The sequence below is a fragment of the Felis catus genome, chromosome E2, assembly GCF_018350175.1.
Source record: "Felis catus isolate Fca126 chromosome E2, F.catus_Fca126_mat1.0, whole genome shotgun sequence".
NCBI classification, from domain to species: Eukaryota; Metazoa; Chordata; class Mammalia; order Carnivora; family Felidae; genus Felis; species Felis catus.
The window spans coordinates 33,652,466-33,670,982 of NC_058382.1; the positions used below are offsets into that span (position 1 = coordinate 33,652,466).

The window sequence follows — 18,517 nt, forward strand, 5'->3', positions numbered from 1 at the left end:
CTTCTCTCTCAACAGTGAACCTCCAATTCTTATCGTTCCTTTTAGCAAAGGAAGATTATTCCCCCACCTCAAAGAGAACAGCTTTATATTTTTTCAGATTATATGAATAATACACGTTCGTTGTGAAGAATTAAAACATGTAAAAATAAAAAGGCAAGCTCATCTGGAGTCGCGCCATCCTGGCACAGCCACTGTGGCCCTTTGTAAGGTACCGACTTGGCTAACCTGAACCACATTTCCCAGAATTCCATTCCCAGTCAGGGTGAGCCACAAATTCTTGTGCAAGATCTGGGGGGCCCAGATGAGGCGGTAGCCATTTAGTAGCTCACCACGTTGCTTAGCCAGAAGCCCACCTCCTGGTGTGAATCCGCATCTGGGCTGCAACTGTCCCAGCTGCCCCTGGATGTTCAGCATCTCCGTTCGAGGTCTCCCTGCCCGTCCTCTGGGCTTCCAGTTCCCGCACGAGACAGACAATGTGCCTCACAGAGACTGCTCTGCCACTTCCTAGAGCTGCGTAAGGTCAACCCCCCAGAACAAATCCCCTTTAAGTGTTAATAATGACGGACATTAAGAACATTTTCGTAGTTATTTGGACAGCATATTAGCATTTCTGTTAGGAGGAAAAATAAAACGTTCAAGGAAGAACCCTATAATAATCTAACTTCAGTACACTGTTTTAAAGATGTGGAAAATGAAGCCTAGAAGAGAAAGGGGCTGTTTCTTAACCTGGTTTTGAACTTGGCTTTCCTACTGCTCACCAACCACCTTCCAAACTCTACTGAATGTGGTGGTTTCTTTTCCGCAATGAGGAAAAAAAAAAAAAAATCAATGCCTGGGCTACCTTTCCTAGACCAGCATTTCTTCAGCTAGGAGTTCTGGCTGCCAGGGTCTCTTCAATACCATTATGTACTTACTCATATATTACTCGAACTGAGTGAGAAAATACAAACCCTGTTAAAAGGGTCACCCTTTGTGACACCAGAGGCAGGCTCTCCAGCCCTAATGAACAGAATATTCCCGCAGAAACACAAGATTTCCTTCTCTGATTGATGCAAAATCAGTCCACATAGACAGCTCTGAAAACTACTTGGGAATTGTCCATGTGGCATCGTTTTAGGAAAAGCAGATTTCTGTTCCATACAAATAAAAAGATGAGTCAGGAGCTACAGCATCTAGTGTGGGCAGGGGCCAGATGGGAAAGAGGCAAAATGCAAAACACCAAGCTGCAATGGGTGTCTTACTGTACTTTAGTTTCAAAGTGAAAAGTGGAGATAATTTAGTTCTGTGATCACAGGACTCTGCACTGGCAGATCTGCAACTGCTAATTATAAAATTTGAAACATAAATAATGTTAGAAATCATCCTTGTAAAGCACTTCTAGGGTTGCATAATTGTAAAGTCCCTAGTTCTTTGATTTTTGAAGCCACAGATGGGCTGACTAAAGGCAGGCGATTCCACGGAAAGCAGCGGGTGCCTCTCTGTGCTCGGGGCACTGGCTCGGCACCACTGGGAGGAGAAAGGTGATTGAGACGCAGCCCCTGTTCTCAGTGGAGGATTAACATTTACCTAAACACAGAATGTAATAAGGGTTAAAGAATAGACATGGGAGGGGAAGGGTCTCTTGAGGAGAGAGCATTTGAGCTGAGCCTTGATGTATGTGGATAGGCAGACATGGTGGGAAATGATAAAAACCATACTCTCTAAAATATTGAGTACCGAGGTGCCCGGGTGGCTCCGTCAGTTTAGCGTCTAACTCTTGATTTCGGCTCAGGTCATGATCTCACAGTTTGTGGGGATCAGGCCCCACATCAGACTCTGTGCTGACAGCGCAGAGCCTGCTTGGGATTCTCTCTCTCCCTCTCTCAGTAAATAAACTTTAAAAACAATAAAAATAAAAAATATAGAGTACCTTAATCTGGATGTGGGCAGGGTGACTTTATTTAAAAGGATGCTTAAAAAATGACTAAAAAGCTTTCTCCCAGATCCCAGAATCCTCAAGATCAGCTTTTTTTTTTTTTAATGTTAATTTTTGAGAGAGAGAGAGCAAGCAGGGGAGGGGCAGAGAGACATGGAGACAGGCTCCACACCATCAGCACAGAGCCAAACACGGGATCCGAACCCTGGCCCCAAGATCAGCTTTTTTTTTTTTTTAATTTTTTAACATTTTTATTTATTATTTTTGAGAGACAAGAGTGTGGGCGGGGGAAGAGCAGAGAGAAAGAGGGAGACCCAAAAAATGAAGCAGGCTCCAGGCTCTGAGCTGTCAGCACACAGCCCGACGTGGGGCTCGAACTCATGAGCCATGAGATCATGACCTGAGCCAAAGTCGGACGCTCAACTGACTGAGCCACCCAGGTGCCCCCCGAGGTCAGCTTTTAAATGAAAGCTCAGTGTTCACTTAAAGCTTCAATAAAATTCAGCAACAAAATAGAGCTTAAGCCGTGACATTTTAGAAGGCACTCAGATTCTATCAGGATAGAAACATGTGACAACAAAACAGAAATAATTGATAACCATTTTTCTCATCCTTAAGTTGAACACGGTGACTTCTGAGAGGAAACAGATGGTAGAAAGTTTTATGAACATTTTCACCTGATCCAGTCTTTACATGACTGGGAACAGTCTGGAATAGCAGGAGGGGCCACGGCTCCTTGGTTTCAAACCCACACCACGACTCACCAAGCTGTGAGACTCTAGAAAACATTGTGCCTGAGCTGAAATAACTACTATCAAGAGGATCAAATTATTGTGAAAATAACCTATTTTAACCTGTAAGTCAGGGCTATGTAAAGCTATCTTACTGCAGGTCAGCCCCTTCAAGACTTGCCGTGAGTATTTTTAGGTCTAAGAAGGAAGTTTTTTGGCTGAAGAACAACAGAATGACCTTTGGTGAGATTATTAGGATCCCTAAAAATGAGTAGTGTCATGCAATTAAAACCAACACCAACTAGAGATTTTAATCCCAAAAGCTACAGGTTAGATTATGGTCATGATAGAAAAAGAAAAGAGTAGGACTCGAATTTTGCCAGTAGCTCTGTGACTCTGGCAAATAATTAATCCCCACACCTCAGTTTCCTCACCTTTGAAGCACCTGTAAGATGTTTTTCTACTCCAGGGATTATGAAAAAAGAACACAGCATATATGGGTCTTTTGAGCTTATAAATTGAAAATGCAAAATAAAGGTATTATAGGGCACAGTCTCATAAAAATTAGGATTCCACAAAGCTCCCACTTCAGAAATAGAAGAGGTCATTCAAAATTAATTTACCACAAGAGGATGGCTTCACTTCCCCGCTACTTAGGAATGCTGTTAAGATGTGAAAACGATGAGGGGCGCCTGGGTGGCGCAGTTGGTTAAGCGTCCGACTTCAGCCAGGTCACGATCTCACGGTCTGTGAGTTCGAGCCCCGCATTGGCCTCTGGGCTGATGGCTCAGAGCCTGGAGCCTGTTTCCGATTCTGTGTCTCCCCCTCTCTCTGCCCCTCCCCCGTTCAAGCTCTGTCTCTCTCTGTCCCAAAAATAAAAATAAACGTTGAAAAAAAAAATTTAAAAAAATAAAAAAATAAAAAAAAAGATGTGAAAACGATGAATGTTTTATTTTTTTATTTTTTTAAAATATAATTTATTATCAGGTTAGCTAACATACAGTGTATACAGTGTGCTCTTGGCTTTGGGAGTAGATTCCCATGATTCATCGCTTACATACAACACTCAGTGCTCATCCCAACAAGTGCCCTCCTCAATGCCCATCACCCATTTTCCCCTCTCCCCACAACCCCCCCCCCCATCAACCCTCAGTTTGTTCTCTGTATTTAAGAGTCTCTTATGGTTTGTCTCCCTCCCTCTCTAAACTGTTTTTCCCCTTCCCTTTCCCCATGGTCTTAAGTTTCTCAAATTTCACATGAGTGAAAACATGATATCTGTCTTTCTCTGACTTATTTCACTCAGCATAATATCCTCCGGTTCCATCCACATTGTTGCAAATGGCAAGATTTCATTCTTTCTCATTGCCAAGTAGTATTCCATTGTATATATAAACCACGTCTTCTTTATCCATTCATCAGTTGATGGACATTCGGGCTCTTTCCATTCCTCAAAAAACTAAAAGCAGAACTACCCTACAACCCAGTAATAGCACTACCAGGAATTTATCCAAAGGATACAGGAGTGCTGATTCATAGGGGCACTTCTACCCCAATGTTTACAGCAGCGCTTTCAACAACAGCCACATTATGACAAATGTTTTAAACATTAAACCAGTCCCAGAATCTACCTTAAGGCAAAAGTTTCACTCTGAGGGAAGGAGTTGCTAGCTGTTGGCACAAACACCAGCTTTCTCTTCCTTGCCTCTCTGCAGTGAGGTGTGGCCATGTTAGCTAAAGGAGCATGAGTGGAAATGATAATGTGCTATTTCCAGATCACAGCTTTGATAAAAGCTTTCCCTTTTCTACTGACTGGGATATAAATACCTGTAAGGCCTTAGGACAGCCCTTCTCCAACAGGGTTCCTGTGCCATCAGGTTTTCACTGTATGCGATGAATGTGAAAATTGTCACCCGAACTGATTTCCTGAAACTTCTTTCTCTAGAGAACTCAGGGAAAGGCTGCTCTAGAGGATGACAGGGCTGAATGATCACAGGAAGCTGGGTCCCTGAGTAACTATGGAGAAATCCTAACATAAAGAAGAAATAAATGGGTCATGATAAATTTTGAGGTCTATTAGTTTCAGTAGCTAACATTACTCTAACAACAGATCACCCTCAACTGACTCCCTTAATGCAAATCTGTTGTTTACACCCACCCCCCTTTCAGTGATAAGGCACACAAATTGAATATTCATGCTTGTGTTTTCCTCCACACAGTAAAAATGGTTTATGTAATTCTAATACAGTGGTGATTTTATGGTCAACACAAAGTGTGACTCTTAAGTTTTAATGAAAAAGAAAGTTAATTACAAATTCAATTACAATTTCAAGGAAAAAGATGTATCTATATGCCAACTTTACATACATACATACATACAGAAAAACTGGACTTTGAAGCGCTAACATTTCAAAGTGTTCAAAGTGTTCACCCACTCTACACAAACCTAGTATTATTGGGTTACTGCCGCTGATTTTAAAAATAGCAAGTGGATACGCTTTTCAGATGCAGAGCGTTGTCTTACATTTGTACCACTCACCATGGCTGTTACCATTCTTAGCACCTGGGGTCACCGGGATATAATCCAAAGCAAACTAGCCTAGAATTTTAGGGAAAAACACTTTTTAGGAACTTCATTACCTATTGTTTCCTTTCCTAAGAAGAAGCTGTCCCCACGCGCATGATTCTGAACAGCATGTTGATGTTGTTGCTTCGAATTGCATCCCGACAAGCAGTGATCACCTGGTTCTTTGGTTTTCCAACTGTGTAGGATGAAACATCCAATCAGTACAATCCAAAAGATCATTCAAAGTGACATTATAAATCAGAGGCCAGCTTTAAAACAGCATAAAACCAGGGAAGAAAAGAGATATATGGTGTGCAAATTTAACTGATTTATCTTACCACTCCCTAAAAAAGGTATCTTTGTGAGGGAATTTATCACAAACCACACCTACAGACCATCTACAACCTAGAAATGAAGTCGGTTCTATAGAAAAGAATCAAAGCTTCTATCTACCTAGCAAAGGTTATTTCTAAAAGAAGGTCAAAGCACTGACCCAAACAGCAGATTTCAGGTCTAAATCTCTGGCTATATTTCGGCTGCTTTTGGTTTATTCTATTACTCTTTGTCTAAATTTTAAAGTTGGATACTTAGCTCATTAATTTTCAGCCTCTCTTTTTAAAAAAATAGGTATATTTGAGGTTTTCCTTTGGGGTATATGTCGCTAGGTTTTTCTTGGAAGACACAGCAAGACCTAAGAAAAGGCGCTGAAAGTTTTCCTGCCTCTGAAGTCTGCAGACTGACTAAAGCCAAACAGGCCAGCCAAGGTCAAGTGGCTTCCACTGAGCTGAGTGTTACAGGTGTGCCGCTCTCGGCCCCAATATGAATTCTTGAAGCCACCACTACCTCTAATGGTTCTCACCCCAAAATCACAGACTACTTAGGGTGCTACAAAAAGAGACTTACCCCGCAAACGACCTGCTCTTTGAATGGCCTGATTTACTGCTTTGAGGTTCCCCAGTAGCTCTGTGTGATTGTTACAGCGAATTTTGTATCCATTTAGCAAGTCTTTATTAAGGTCGTACAGTTCCATGTAGCGATTCTTCATGGTTTTCCTGTGTAAATCAACATCAGTGTATGAACCTCATCATACCCCAATATGGCAGGCTTACACGAGAAAACCTGTAAACTTCTTACGTACATAAAGACACCAGTTTTTTTAGCTTTGAAATGTTTGCTTTGACAACATTGAGAAAGTTTCCATCAACATATTCTATTTCCTCCAAATAAATAGAACACAAATGGCCTTTCTTGTTTATTGGTCCATGGTTTGTTTGAATTTAGGAACCAACAATTAATAAACGCCCGCTGGGTGGGTGAGTAAAGAAAAGTAGGCAAGGCAGTAAGCTGGCTTCACAGCTTCTGATTAATATTCATTGGGCAAAAGTGACCTTATTCTTAATATTTTTAGACAACTGGTAAATTCAACTTCAAATTTCATCAAGGTTTTAAAAACAAAGGCATAAAGGGGCGCCTGGGTGGCTCAGTTAAGTGTCCGACTTCGGCTCAGGTCATGAGCCGGTTCGTGAGTTCAAGCCCCGCATCGGGCTCTGTGCTGGCAGCTCAGAGCCTAGAGCTGCTTCAGATTCTGTCTCCCTCTCTCTCTCCCCTCCCCCACTTGTGCTGTCTCTCTCTCTCTCTCAAAAATAAATAAACATTAAGTAAAATAAACTAAAAACTAAAAACAAAGGCATAATATTAAAACCACAATGAGATATTACTACACAATGAAAATGATTAAAATAAAATAAACTGATAAAGCCAAATGCTGATAAGGATGTGGAATGACTAGAACTCTCCCGCACTGCTGATGGGAATGCAAAATGTACAGCTACTTTGTGAAATGACTGCGAAGTTTCTTAGGAGGTTAAACATACACTTACCAAATGACCCAGAAATACCATTATCAAGTATTTACCCAAAATAAATGAAAACATGTCTATAAAAAAACTGTATGCAAATGTTTGTAGTAGCTTTATTCAAAATCACTGAAATATGGAACAACTCAAATGTCTATTAATTGGTGAGTGGATAAACAAAATACGGTATATCCATTCAGTGGAACAGTACTATGCCCAGCAATAAAAAAAGAACAAATTACTGACACATGCAACAACATGGATCCATCTCAAAGGCATTAAGGTAAGTGGAAGAAGCCAGGCTCAAAAGGCCTATACTATATGATTCCATTTATGTGACATTTTGGAAAAGATAAAAACCACAGGGAGAAAAATCAGATCAGTGATGGCCAGGGGCTAGAGGTTAGGAGAGATACTGATGCAGAGAGACAAAAGGGCGATGGAAATATTCTACATCTTGACTGTGGTAGCAGCAACACGGTTATACGTGTTTCTCAAAATTTACTGAACTGTAAACCTTAAAAGGGTGAATTTTCTGCGTGGATATAGTAAATTATATATCAACTAAACTGGCTTTAAAAAATAAAACAGATACATCTGAGAGCCTCTAACTGAAATATAAATAATTCAGGAAAAATGGAATTTAGAGGTTGGTGGTCACTTTCCTCCATTTTAGCAGTCAAATGCCTAAGGCCAACAATAGCTCTCTGACTGAAAAAGAAAAAAAAAAGCCAGAGACAGAGTTAAACAGGGGCCCTAGAGGTAGCTGGCCAGAAAAAGCAGAAACCTAATATACCTCAAAGAATATAATGGGAAGAAAACAAATTACAAAGAGGCAAACCAGTCTCGATTTACAAAGGATGCAATTTTACATCTGGAAAAACTGTAACATAATTTGGTAAAGTAGTAGATTACCAAATCAATATACAAAAATCAGCGGTGTTCATATACTCAAAAAAAACAAAAAACAAAAACAAAAATATAGGGGCACCTGGGTGGCTCATCAGTTAAGTGTCCAACTTGGGCTCAGGTCATGATCTCAGGTTCATGAGTTTGAGCCCTGCATCAGGCTCTGCGCTCTCAGCACAGAGCCTGCTTCAGATCCTTGTCTCCCAGTCTCCCTCCCTTCCCCCCCCCCCGGCCCCTCCCTTGCTTGCTCTCTCTTCTCTCTCTCTCAAAAATAAACACTAAAAAAAAACAACAAGATATAATGTGGAAGAAAGATCCTATTTACAACTGCAAAAATAAAATAGGCACAAACTTAACAAGAAAGTCTGATACCTATACGAAAGACCTACAACATGACTTGAACACATAAAGACAGAGCGTGCTCTTAGTAAGACTGAACATCCTTGTAACAACGTCAGATCAAGTTAAGAAACTTAACATGATCCCAGTAAAAACACTTATCTTTTTTCTCTGGAGCTAAAAAACCTGGTGATAAAGTTCACTGGAAAAGACAAGCACAAGCAGCCAGGAAAACCATGAAAAGGAAGAGCAACCTAGCCACACCAGGTAACATACAAAGCACTTCCCACACAAAGTAAGGAAAAGAATGGCACTCCCAAATGAAGAGCAAGACAGACCAAGAAAACTGGATAGGAAATCCAGAAATAGACCCAAGTGCATGTGGAAACATGATGCATGATAAAGGTATCTCAAATCAGTGGGAAATGGACTTTTAAAGGAGGCGTATTGAAACAGCGCAGAAAAAGAGAAAACTGAACTTATCACTGTTATGCTGAAAACCAGGATAAACTCCAACTGAAACAGGGATTTAAATGTAAAAGAGGAAAACATACAGGTATTAAAAAAATAGGTTAATTACTCTGAATTCGGTGTAGAAGTTTAAGGAAAAGACTAGCCAATTTGACTACATAAAGTTTTCTTAAAACTTCTACGTGGCAAAACCAAAAATAAATTTTATTTTTTAAATAATATCCTTTATTTTAACCAGGGCACTTACATATTTTTTTTCTGAGTTTTTTTTTTTTAATGTTTAGTTTTGGGAGAGAGAGACAGCTTGAGTGGGGAGAGGCAGAGAGAGGGAGACACAGAATCTGAAGCAGGCTCCAGGCTCTGAGCTGTCCGCACAAAGCCCAACGTGGGGCTTGAACTCACGAACCATGAGATCATGACCTGAGCTGAAGCTGGACGCTTAACCCACTGAGCCAGCCACCCAGGCTCCCTAAAAATAAATTGTTAAAAATCTAATAAGCAAAGGACAAATACAAATGAAAACCTGGGGGAAAATATGCATTTCTTCTCACAGATAAAGGATTAATAAACCTAATACATAAACAGACAAGATAAACAGTTCACACACAAAAAGAAAAGCCAATGGCCCTTAAAACAATGAAAAGATGCTCAACACTGCTCGCAATAAAACAAATGAAAATTAAAACCACAATGAGACCACTTCTCACCCACTGAACTGGTAAAAACCCAAGAGTGTGCCAACATACTCCATTGGCAAGGCTGAAGAGAAACAGGCACTCTCATACATTACTTCTGAGAATGCAAAATGACAGAACACCTAATGGAAGAGAATTTGGCAATATCTTGCAAAATTCTATACGCATTTATCATTTATCCTGGCAATTCCATTTCAGGACTTGTTCCCAAAGGTATCTCGGCAAAAATATGAAAAGACAATATAACAAAGCTATGCGCTGCAACATTATCCATAAGAGCAAAAGAGCAATCCAAATGGAGGGAACTGGCTGAACAAACACCCAGAGCATGAGTGCTGCACAGCCGTAAATACAATGAATAGTATTTCTGTGTGTGACTATGCAGTGAGCACCATATTTTTAATTGTAAAACACCAGGCAGGAAAGAGTAATAACATGCTATGATCTATCTATAGAGTCAGAAGATGAGTGTGTGTGTGTGTGTGTGTGTGTGTGTGTGTGTGTGTGTGTATTCAAATTTTGACTGGTTATTTATAGCGAAAGGGAGGGAATAGGATGAAGGTGACAGGAATGAGAAGTTGGACACTTTTTTAAATTTTTTAAATGTTTTTATTTTTGAGAGAGAGAGAAACAGAGCACAAGCAGGGGAGGGGCAGAGAGAGGGAGACACCAAATCCAAAGCAGGCTCCAGGCTCTGAGCTGTCAGCACAGAGCCTGATGCGGGGCTCAAACTCGTGAACCGCAAGATCATGACCTGAGCCAAAGTCAGACCCTGAGCCAACTGAGAAAAGTTAGACTCTTCTGCATATTGTTTTATAGAGCTGACTATATAAAAGTTTTAATAAATGTGTAATAAAATTAAACCCAAAAGAAAAAAAATGCCAATTCTCCCAAGACCAAAAGCAAAATGAACCAAGTGAACCTAACTGTAGATAAATTTGTGGCATAACCAAAAAGGGGGGAAGTATTTCAGATACAATAACTTGACTAAAAATCCCTACTGGAATATACTCTAAAGACACAAAAAAAAAAACTAGAAAAAAAAGTTTTTACTGTTTTCAGCACTCATATTGTTGATGTTGATACTATTCATCAGTCACACTGGTATTATACTAGCAAACAGTCACGTTGATACTGGTTAGAACCAAGATTTTTCAATGTGAGAAAGAAGAGATCTACTTTAAAATAAAAACTAAGAGCCCGCATTCATAAATCTGAAGTGGAAATAGAATGAACTCATGATAGTCTCACAATAAAAATATATACATTTCCTGGTTCTACCCATTGAAAAGTCCAGAAACAGTAACCGCCCAGAGGCAATGGGCACCTCTCATGCACAGACTATAATCTCTAAATACCAATTCCCACTAAAAGTAACCAAGACTCCTTAAAGAAATGGCTGCTTCCAGATTCAGAAAGATGTACCAGATAAGCCTAAAATATTTTGTACAAGAAAACAAGGACCTAACAGAAAAACTGGCTATGTCCAAAGGTAGCTGTAGCCAACCTGAAAGGTTTCCAGTGGCCTAAGACAGGACAATTTGGCCATTATACAGAGTAACTAAAATGGACTGAGCACGTTAAATATGTTAAAATATATGAGTTTATAAGGATTTAAAAATTTCACTGGTTAGCACAGAGATGCTAGAGAACCAACTCATTAGCTTAAAGCTGATAAATAATCCTTACAAACTGTACCTCAGGGAGCAAAATAATCATTAATTCGTAAAGGAATGTTATGCTTCATAGAAGTATTTTGCTAAAAATGAAGAAAAAAATAACAGAATTAGAATATCACTGTTTTGCAAACTCCTAAAGAAATAATGGATCTACGTAATGATCATCAACGACTGGCAACAGAATAGAAAGATACAACCAGGCATTATATGCTCCCACGTAGAAGTACACAACACCACTTATGAACTATTCTTGCCAAAAAGTTGAACCTGAGTCTAACCAACCCTCTGCATCTAACTACCATTTTGACAGAAATCCAGGGGACAAGAATACTACTAAACATTATCACAAGGATGCAATCAGCAAAATCCAAAATGGGACACCACAAAAGAGGGAGAGGGCTGGGAAAAAGAATAAAAAAGACTAAGCAACATGTGGATTAAAAGAGACTTAATTTTTTTTTTTAATTTTTTTAATGTTTATTTGTTTTTGAGAGGCAGAGAGAGACAGAGCGTGAGCGGGGGAGGGGCAGAGAGAGACAGAAACACAGAATCTGAAGCAGGCTCCAGGCTCTGAACTGTCAGCACAGAGCCCGATGCAGGGCTCGAACCCACAAACCCCAAGATCACGACCTAAGCCAAAGTCAGACACTTAACCGACTGAGCCACCCAGGTGCCCCTAAAAGAGACTTAATCTTTGGTCTTTGCTTGAACAAACCAATTTAAAACATACATGCGCACGTGCGCTCACGTGCGACAACTGGGGAAATTAAACACTGAGCAAGTTATTTGGTGATATTAAGAAATTATTTTACAGGGTGCTTGGATGGCTCAGTCAGTTAAGCATCCAACTTCGGCTCAGGTCATGATCTCATGGCCTGTGAGTTGGAGCCCCGCATCTGGCTCTCTCTCAGAAATAAATAAAACATTAAAACAAAATAAAACAAGAAAAAAGAAATTATTTTACATTTTTCTAAATGTGATAATGGTATTGTGGTTAGTGTATTTCAAAGGCTCACTGTCTGAAATATTTATGGCCGAAAGGATATGATGTCTGGAATTGGCTTCAAGATAGTCCAGTGCGTGGGAGAGGAAGAAGGTGAGCGCGGCGATAAAGCAGGATGGGCCAGGGGGTGACCAGGACTGAAGCCAGGTGGCGGGGGTATAGGAAATCACTGTATTAACTCACCTACTTTTGTATGTGTCTGAAACTTTCAACAATGTTAATTCTTTTAAAATCACTTACTTCTGAGCAACACCATGTTAACGTATGCCGATAATTCAGGCCTTTCAGAAAAAGCCTAAGCGGCACCCTGGGTGAACCCTTGCCTCTAAAGTACACAAACTTCATCCATCCCTGGTGTCTTACTCTATCCACCTTAGTACTTTAGTGCCGAGACAAATTCTGCAAGAAGCTAGACCTGCACATCTTTGTGTTTTTTTTTTTAACTGTTTTATTGTAAAATGTAAAACACATTCGGAATAGTTCACACAACAAATGTTTATTAACCAGGTCCAGAAACAGAACATTGCCGCAACCCGGAAGCTTCCCAATGGGCTCTTTCTGAACACAGTCCCTCCTCCCCTGACAGAAAATACTGTCTTATGTGGTAATGTCTTCGCTACGTTTCCTTACATCTTCTTCACCTATGTATGCTTCCCACATGATACACTTTTTAGTGTTGTCTGTTTCCAAAGTACATAAAAGGAAGCATTTTGTACACGTTCTTTTGAATCTTACTTCTTTCAATTTCCCTTATGCCTGTAAGATTTGTCCATGTTGTCATATGTCATGGAGATAAGATGTCATATTTCATGGTACGACTATATTATAATTTAGCCATCACATTGTTGATGGCACTTTGTGGACTGTTTCCACTTTGGGATTCTTATGAGCAATGCCTCAAGAACATTCTCGTACAAACATCCTGGTGTAGATGCGCAGAAGTGTTTCTAGGTTATAAACCGGGAGTAGAATTCCCGGGTCACAGGGAATATATATATTCAACTTCACTGATGATGCCAAGTTATTTTTCAAAGTCACTGTACCAATGTGCACTCCTACCAGCAGCATTTGAGAGCTGTTACTCCGTATTGCTGACATTTTTAAACTCGCACCTGTCAGGTAAATACTCACATGTCCCTCATCAGACGCGCATCCTCAGCTCGGACCAGCAAACTTCGAATCAGGTTAGAATTATCGGCCATCTCCGCACTGAGCTTCTGATGCACTGAATGATATTCATCCACCTGGAGACCACGAACACTCAGGAATGAAAAAGACCTCACAGACTCCTTGAAAATTAGTCAGATTGAGAAGACACTATCTGCCACACACAGAGGCAGATACCTCTCTACCCTGTTCACCTACACCATCTCGACTCTCCCCCACGGTTTCACCTCACCAATGAGTTATCAGTCTATACCACCTCCCGCACTCAAGATGACACTCCATCTGGACCTCTCCACCGGGAGCCCTAGCAACATGCATATTAACATTTGAGAGATCTGGGGTGAGAATGCAGTTATAACTGAGGACCAGTCACTATCCTTTTTTCTTTTGGATTTGGGTTGTTGGAAAGCACTAAACCAAAGAGCAAGGTGAATACAAGAGATAAGATGAGTGGCTAGCAAAGGAAAAGGTTAATATGACGTTTGTTTAACTGTAAACCAAACAAAGAAAGCAGGGTGGTCAGGAGCTAAACCCCTCACCTTTATAAAAGAAACCCTTTAACTAGTGGGCCCTCTCAAACTAATTCAACTGTAACAATTTTCAAAAATTCTTTAGAACATGGCTATCCAGGGGCGCCTGGGTGGCTCAGTCGGTTAAGCATCCGACTTCAGCTCAGGTCATGATCTCGCAGTCCGTGAGTTCGAGCCCCGCGTCGGGCTCTGTGCTGACAGCTCAGAGCCTGGAGCCTGTTTCAGATTCTGTGTCTCCCTCTCTCTCTGGCCTTCCCCCGTTCATGCTCTGTCTCTCTGTCTCAAAAATAACTAAACGTTTAAAAAAAACAAAGAACTTGGCTATCCTGTAACATACACACATTTGTGGTATCATCTTCCGAGACACATTTCAAATGTCATGGGACTACCACGTTCTCACAAATGCAGCCGCCGGGTGCCCTCACCTTAATTAGCACCTTTCGTAACTCCTCAAAGTAAACCGGGAAATCTGCTTCTACCTGAAGGTCTTCAATAGCAAAAAATGATGCCATCGACTGGATGATGTCACCAGCCAAGTCGATATCATCAGTATTTACGGTGATCTATCCAGGGGAAAATAAGAGACAAGCTTAGCATCTTCAGATATTAAAGAGAAACTTAGCTAAAACACTACCTGAATTTCCCCATATTCAACACATTTATTGAACCTAAATTTATATGTGGTGATGAATCAGATAGGTGTTAGCCCTGAAGGAAATTATAAATTTTAGCAGCAGGCTAAAAGATCAATCCTCTGGCCTTCTAAACTAAACAACAAAATCATTCAAACGTTGAAAATGTTTTTTGTTCACCTCCGTATCCCCAATCCTTCCCAAATTAGACAAGGGAGTGCTGAAGGGAAGGATGGAGGAAGACAGAAAACCACCTTCTAGATTATACCCCAGTGTCTAAAACGATTGACACTTTTAACACTAACAGACTACGTTGAAACATGCAGTTTTACAACCTTGATATCACCACCCACCTCACTTTGCACTGAATGGTAAACATTACACAGGAAATCTATGCCTGTGACAGTAAACGTTACCTCTCCACTAAGCTTGATTTTTATATACAGCTGGCCACCATTCCGTAAGGACGTGAAACACACTTGAAATGGAGCATTTTGAATGTTAGTGTCTTCTGGTAACAGAAAGTTCTGGTTGAGCCATATAACAACCTTAAAAATGAATAGGATGAAATGAACTTCCATTTTTAAAGTATAGTCATTCTTAAGAATTACCTTTCTTTCTAGATTTACTGCTTGTTTAAAAAACAATTATACTTCACACCCCCTCCCACCAAGAAAACACTAATCACACTCCTTTTTCCCACCTCATACATGATCTTAAGTAACATTCATAATTATGTTTGGCCCCACAGCATGCATGACTTTATAGCATTTTCAGTGTAGACATAATCTTATATGGATTGTAGAAACAACCGGGTATGGTGCTAAGCCTGTTTACACTGTAGCTCTTCTGTGGCTATACTCTTGATGATGTAGTCTGCTTAAAACTATTCCACTCTATCCTTTAAAAAAAAAAGGTAAATGAAGTATGCATGCACACACACAGCACAGACACAGAGATACAGCCACATAAGTAAAAAATAAGTTTTAATATTCGTAACAATAATGGTGACCAGCAGCATGTAAAATGCAGCGGTATTCCTTCACCAGCTGAGGTTATGCATAACCCTAATATAAAAGTGCATCCTAGCTCTGTAGTCTTAGTGGCCAAAACCAGAAGTTGACAATTCATCCGTTAAACACATTTATGTAACTTTTTGTCATAATAAGATCATCAGACTAAAACCAGGAAATAACCATCTTAAACTTATATAGCCTTCATTTATTATTTTTGAAAGATTTCAAATTAGGGAAGTAAAGGTCATGGGAACCCTGACCACATAAGAACCTAAGAATCTACATGACTAAAAAGCCTCCCTAAGATTTCCGGAGTCCAGCCAAGGTTAAAGGCCACTGGCATTAGTCCTTTACACTTTACAAGGTACTGTCACACCAAATATGTGATCTGCAGGGCCCCCTGTGAGGTGGGACTAGCCTCACTTAGAGATAAGGGAACTGAGGCTCAGACTGGTGAGGGCTGACAGCACTAAGAAAATCACTAAAATTTAACTAGTTAAGGTAGCATCTGAATCCAGAATGTTCTCAGCTCAAACTCCCACCCTCTTTCCAATTCGAAGCAGGTTCCTCCTGAAACACTGGGTCAGGACGAGTACACCAAGGCCATGACAGCAAAAAGACACCAATTAAAAGCTGGTAAGAATTTATCTGCAACTAAAGACTGCTCACGTAAATAAGGTGGTGTATTTTTTCAAAGTGAGAGAAGAGATTTTCGCAGTGTTTTGGTCACAGGTTATAAGCCAACACCAAACTCACCTGACTCTTTCATGTCGTAATTACTGCTACCAAATAACTCATTCATGCAATTTCCCCTTCTAAGTAACATCCAAAGGATGCTGAAGGGGCAACAATATTGAAAGAAAAAAGTCAGACTCACCCTCTGTGCGCGTTCCGCAAGGATAAAGTTGACGTAGCTGAGTGGCTCGGTGGCAGCGTGGGGGGCAGTCAGCGCATACATGGAGAAGCGGGGGAGCTGTCTTGTCAATTCAAACACATGAAACTGGGTGCTGTGGTCAACCAAAGCAACACAAGATGAGAAATGTGCTGCATGGAATATTACTTCAAAATGCAAGGCCCAGATAACAACTATAAAATCACTAGCTGGGTCATTGAGTTGTTATTCATGGGTTTTACTGAAGGGAAAAAAAAACCCAAAAAACTTGACGATCAAGTACTACGGTGATGGGGTTTGGGATCAGAGACAACATGAGTCTTATACATATATACATACACGCACCAAGGGTTTAAAACACCCTGAAAGAAATATGAAATGGCTTTTATCTTCCACAAATGTAGCGATATTCCTTCACTAGCTGAGGTTATACATAACCCTAATATGAAAGCACATCCTAACTCTGTAGTCTTAGTGGCCAAAACCAGAAGTTGAAAATTCATCAGTTAAACATATTTTTGTAACTTTTGTTGTTATAAGATCACCAGACTAAAACCAGGAAACAACCATCTTAAAGTTACATAGCCTTCATTTTTTATCTTTGAAAGATTTCAAATTAGGGAAGAAAGGTCATGGGAAATCATGGTTAGGTGGGTAGAATCATCAAAATGGCGCCCCCAAAATCCACGGCATGGTAGGAAATCCACCCATCTTGCCTCCCTCTAAGTGCTGGCTGGAAACAAAGGGTCACCTGCTTCTGTAACCCACGAAGGTTTTCAAGTGCAGATCCACAGGGACATCTTTGGGAGGTGTCACTGGGATGCGGATGGAGCTGGAAAGGCTGTGAATGCTGGGGTGTACCACGTGGCTTTCACCCAGGAAGATTCCCTCGGCAAAAATCAATACTGCTCGGATGATGGTGTCTGCCAGGAAGAGAGAAAACGGCAGTTCCAGAACCACTCCCAGGAGGCATAGGCATCCACAGGTGCCAGCTCCAAGTAACTCCTTACCGTTAGAGGTGGAAATGCACAGTTCCACGTGAGCAGGCTGGGTCTCATGCCCCAGACTGACTGAGAGGGCGGTGTGCAGCTTGGTGTTGGCTGGGATGACGCCCCGAGGACCATCAGCCTCGTTCAGTGGACTCAATTCAGCCTACGAAACATCCGACTTCTGACTCAGTCACCGAAACAGTGAACTAATGTCAATTTTAAATCATATGGTTATTTGGTTTCAAAAACCAACTCCCTGGGGTGCCAGGGTGGCTCAACTGGTTAAGTGCCCAACTCTTGATCTGGGCTTAGGTCATGATCTCACACTTCGTGGGATCAAGGCCCCTATGGGGCTCTAAGCTGATAGTGCAGAGCCTACTTGAGATTCTCTCTCTCTCTCTCTCTCTCTCTCTCTCTCTGTGCTCCTCCCCCACTTGCATGCTCTCTCAAAACAAATAAATAAAAACTTTAAAAAAAAGACCAACTCCCAATCATCTGATATTAATCCCATTCTTTAGAATTCAGAGGACTCACCTCCTTGGCACTCCCTCACTCTACCCGGCCTCTTCCCAAGGAAAAATACCCCATCCTTTCCTGTGGGTAGGGCCCGCTGTTCCCCACCGTGCCTTTCACAAGTTTTTTTGGTGTTGTTCTTTTAAAGTAGCAAAACAAATTCACTTAGTGTAATAAATTCAAATACAGTCACACATGACAGGACAAATCAAAGTCTGGCTTCCTAGCTTATCTTCCAGCCAACTTGGTACACACACATGCACGCACGCACGCACACAAACACACACATGGAAGCACACTCACAGAGGTTTGGCAGTTGTCACCTTTTTGTTATTTATATTTGAAAAAGATGACAGATATTCTGTACATACTGTTCTTGCACTCTTTCAGTCAGTAATGCCACAGATACCCTTCCATATCAGTCCGAGTACATATACCTGATTCTTCCAGGCTGCTGAACAGCCCTGAGCACACGCCCCACGACTGGTCAACATTTCTGTTGCTTCCAACCATTCACTGCCACAGACAGTGCTGCAGTGAAGGTCTTTGAGGGCTTGTGCAAGTATTTCTATAGTTTAGGTGCACGGCGGTGGGACTTCCAGATTCAAGGATACGCA

At 40.9% G+C, this 18,517-nt stretch overlaps 1 protein-coding gene across 2 annotated transcripts in view; it reads right to left on the reverse strand.

Annotated features, from left to right (window-relative positions):
• Positions 1–4,129: 4,129 nt before the first annotated feature.
• BBS2 (Bardet-Biedl syndrome 2) overlaps positions 4,130–18,517 on the reverse strand; it is a 32,662-nt gene continuing 18,274 nt past the window's right edge. Inside the window, exons 10-18 of one of the 2 annotated variants that reach the window (XM_006941525.5) lie at positions 17,409–17,550; positions 17,150–17,321; positions 16,384–16,513; positions 14,907–15,038; positions 14,284–14,421; positions 13,293–13,405; positions 6,113–6,261; positions 5,284–5,405; positions 4,130–4,672 (exon numbers count right to left, since the gene is read on the reverse strand). In XM_006941525.5, the coding sequence (XP_006941587.1) occupies positions 5,299–5,405; positions 6,113–6,261; positions 13,293–13,405; positions 14,284–14,421; positions 14,907–15,038; positions 16,384–16,513; positions 17,150–17,321; positions 17,409–17,550 (1,083 nt within the window). In that variant the 3' untranslated portion in view covers positions 4,130–4,672; positions 5,284–5,298. Of the gene's footprint in view, positions 4,673–4,916; positions 5,406–6,112; positions 6,262–13,292; positions 13,406–14,283; positions 14,422–14,906; positions 15,039–16,383; positions 16,514–17,149; positions 17,322–17,408; positions 17,551–18,517 lie in introns of those variants that run through there. The other variant, XM_003998052.6, reaches the window with a different exon arrangement.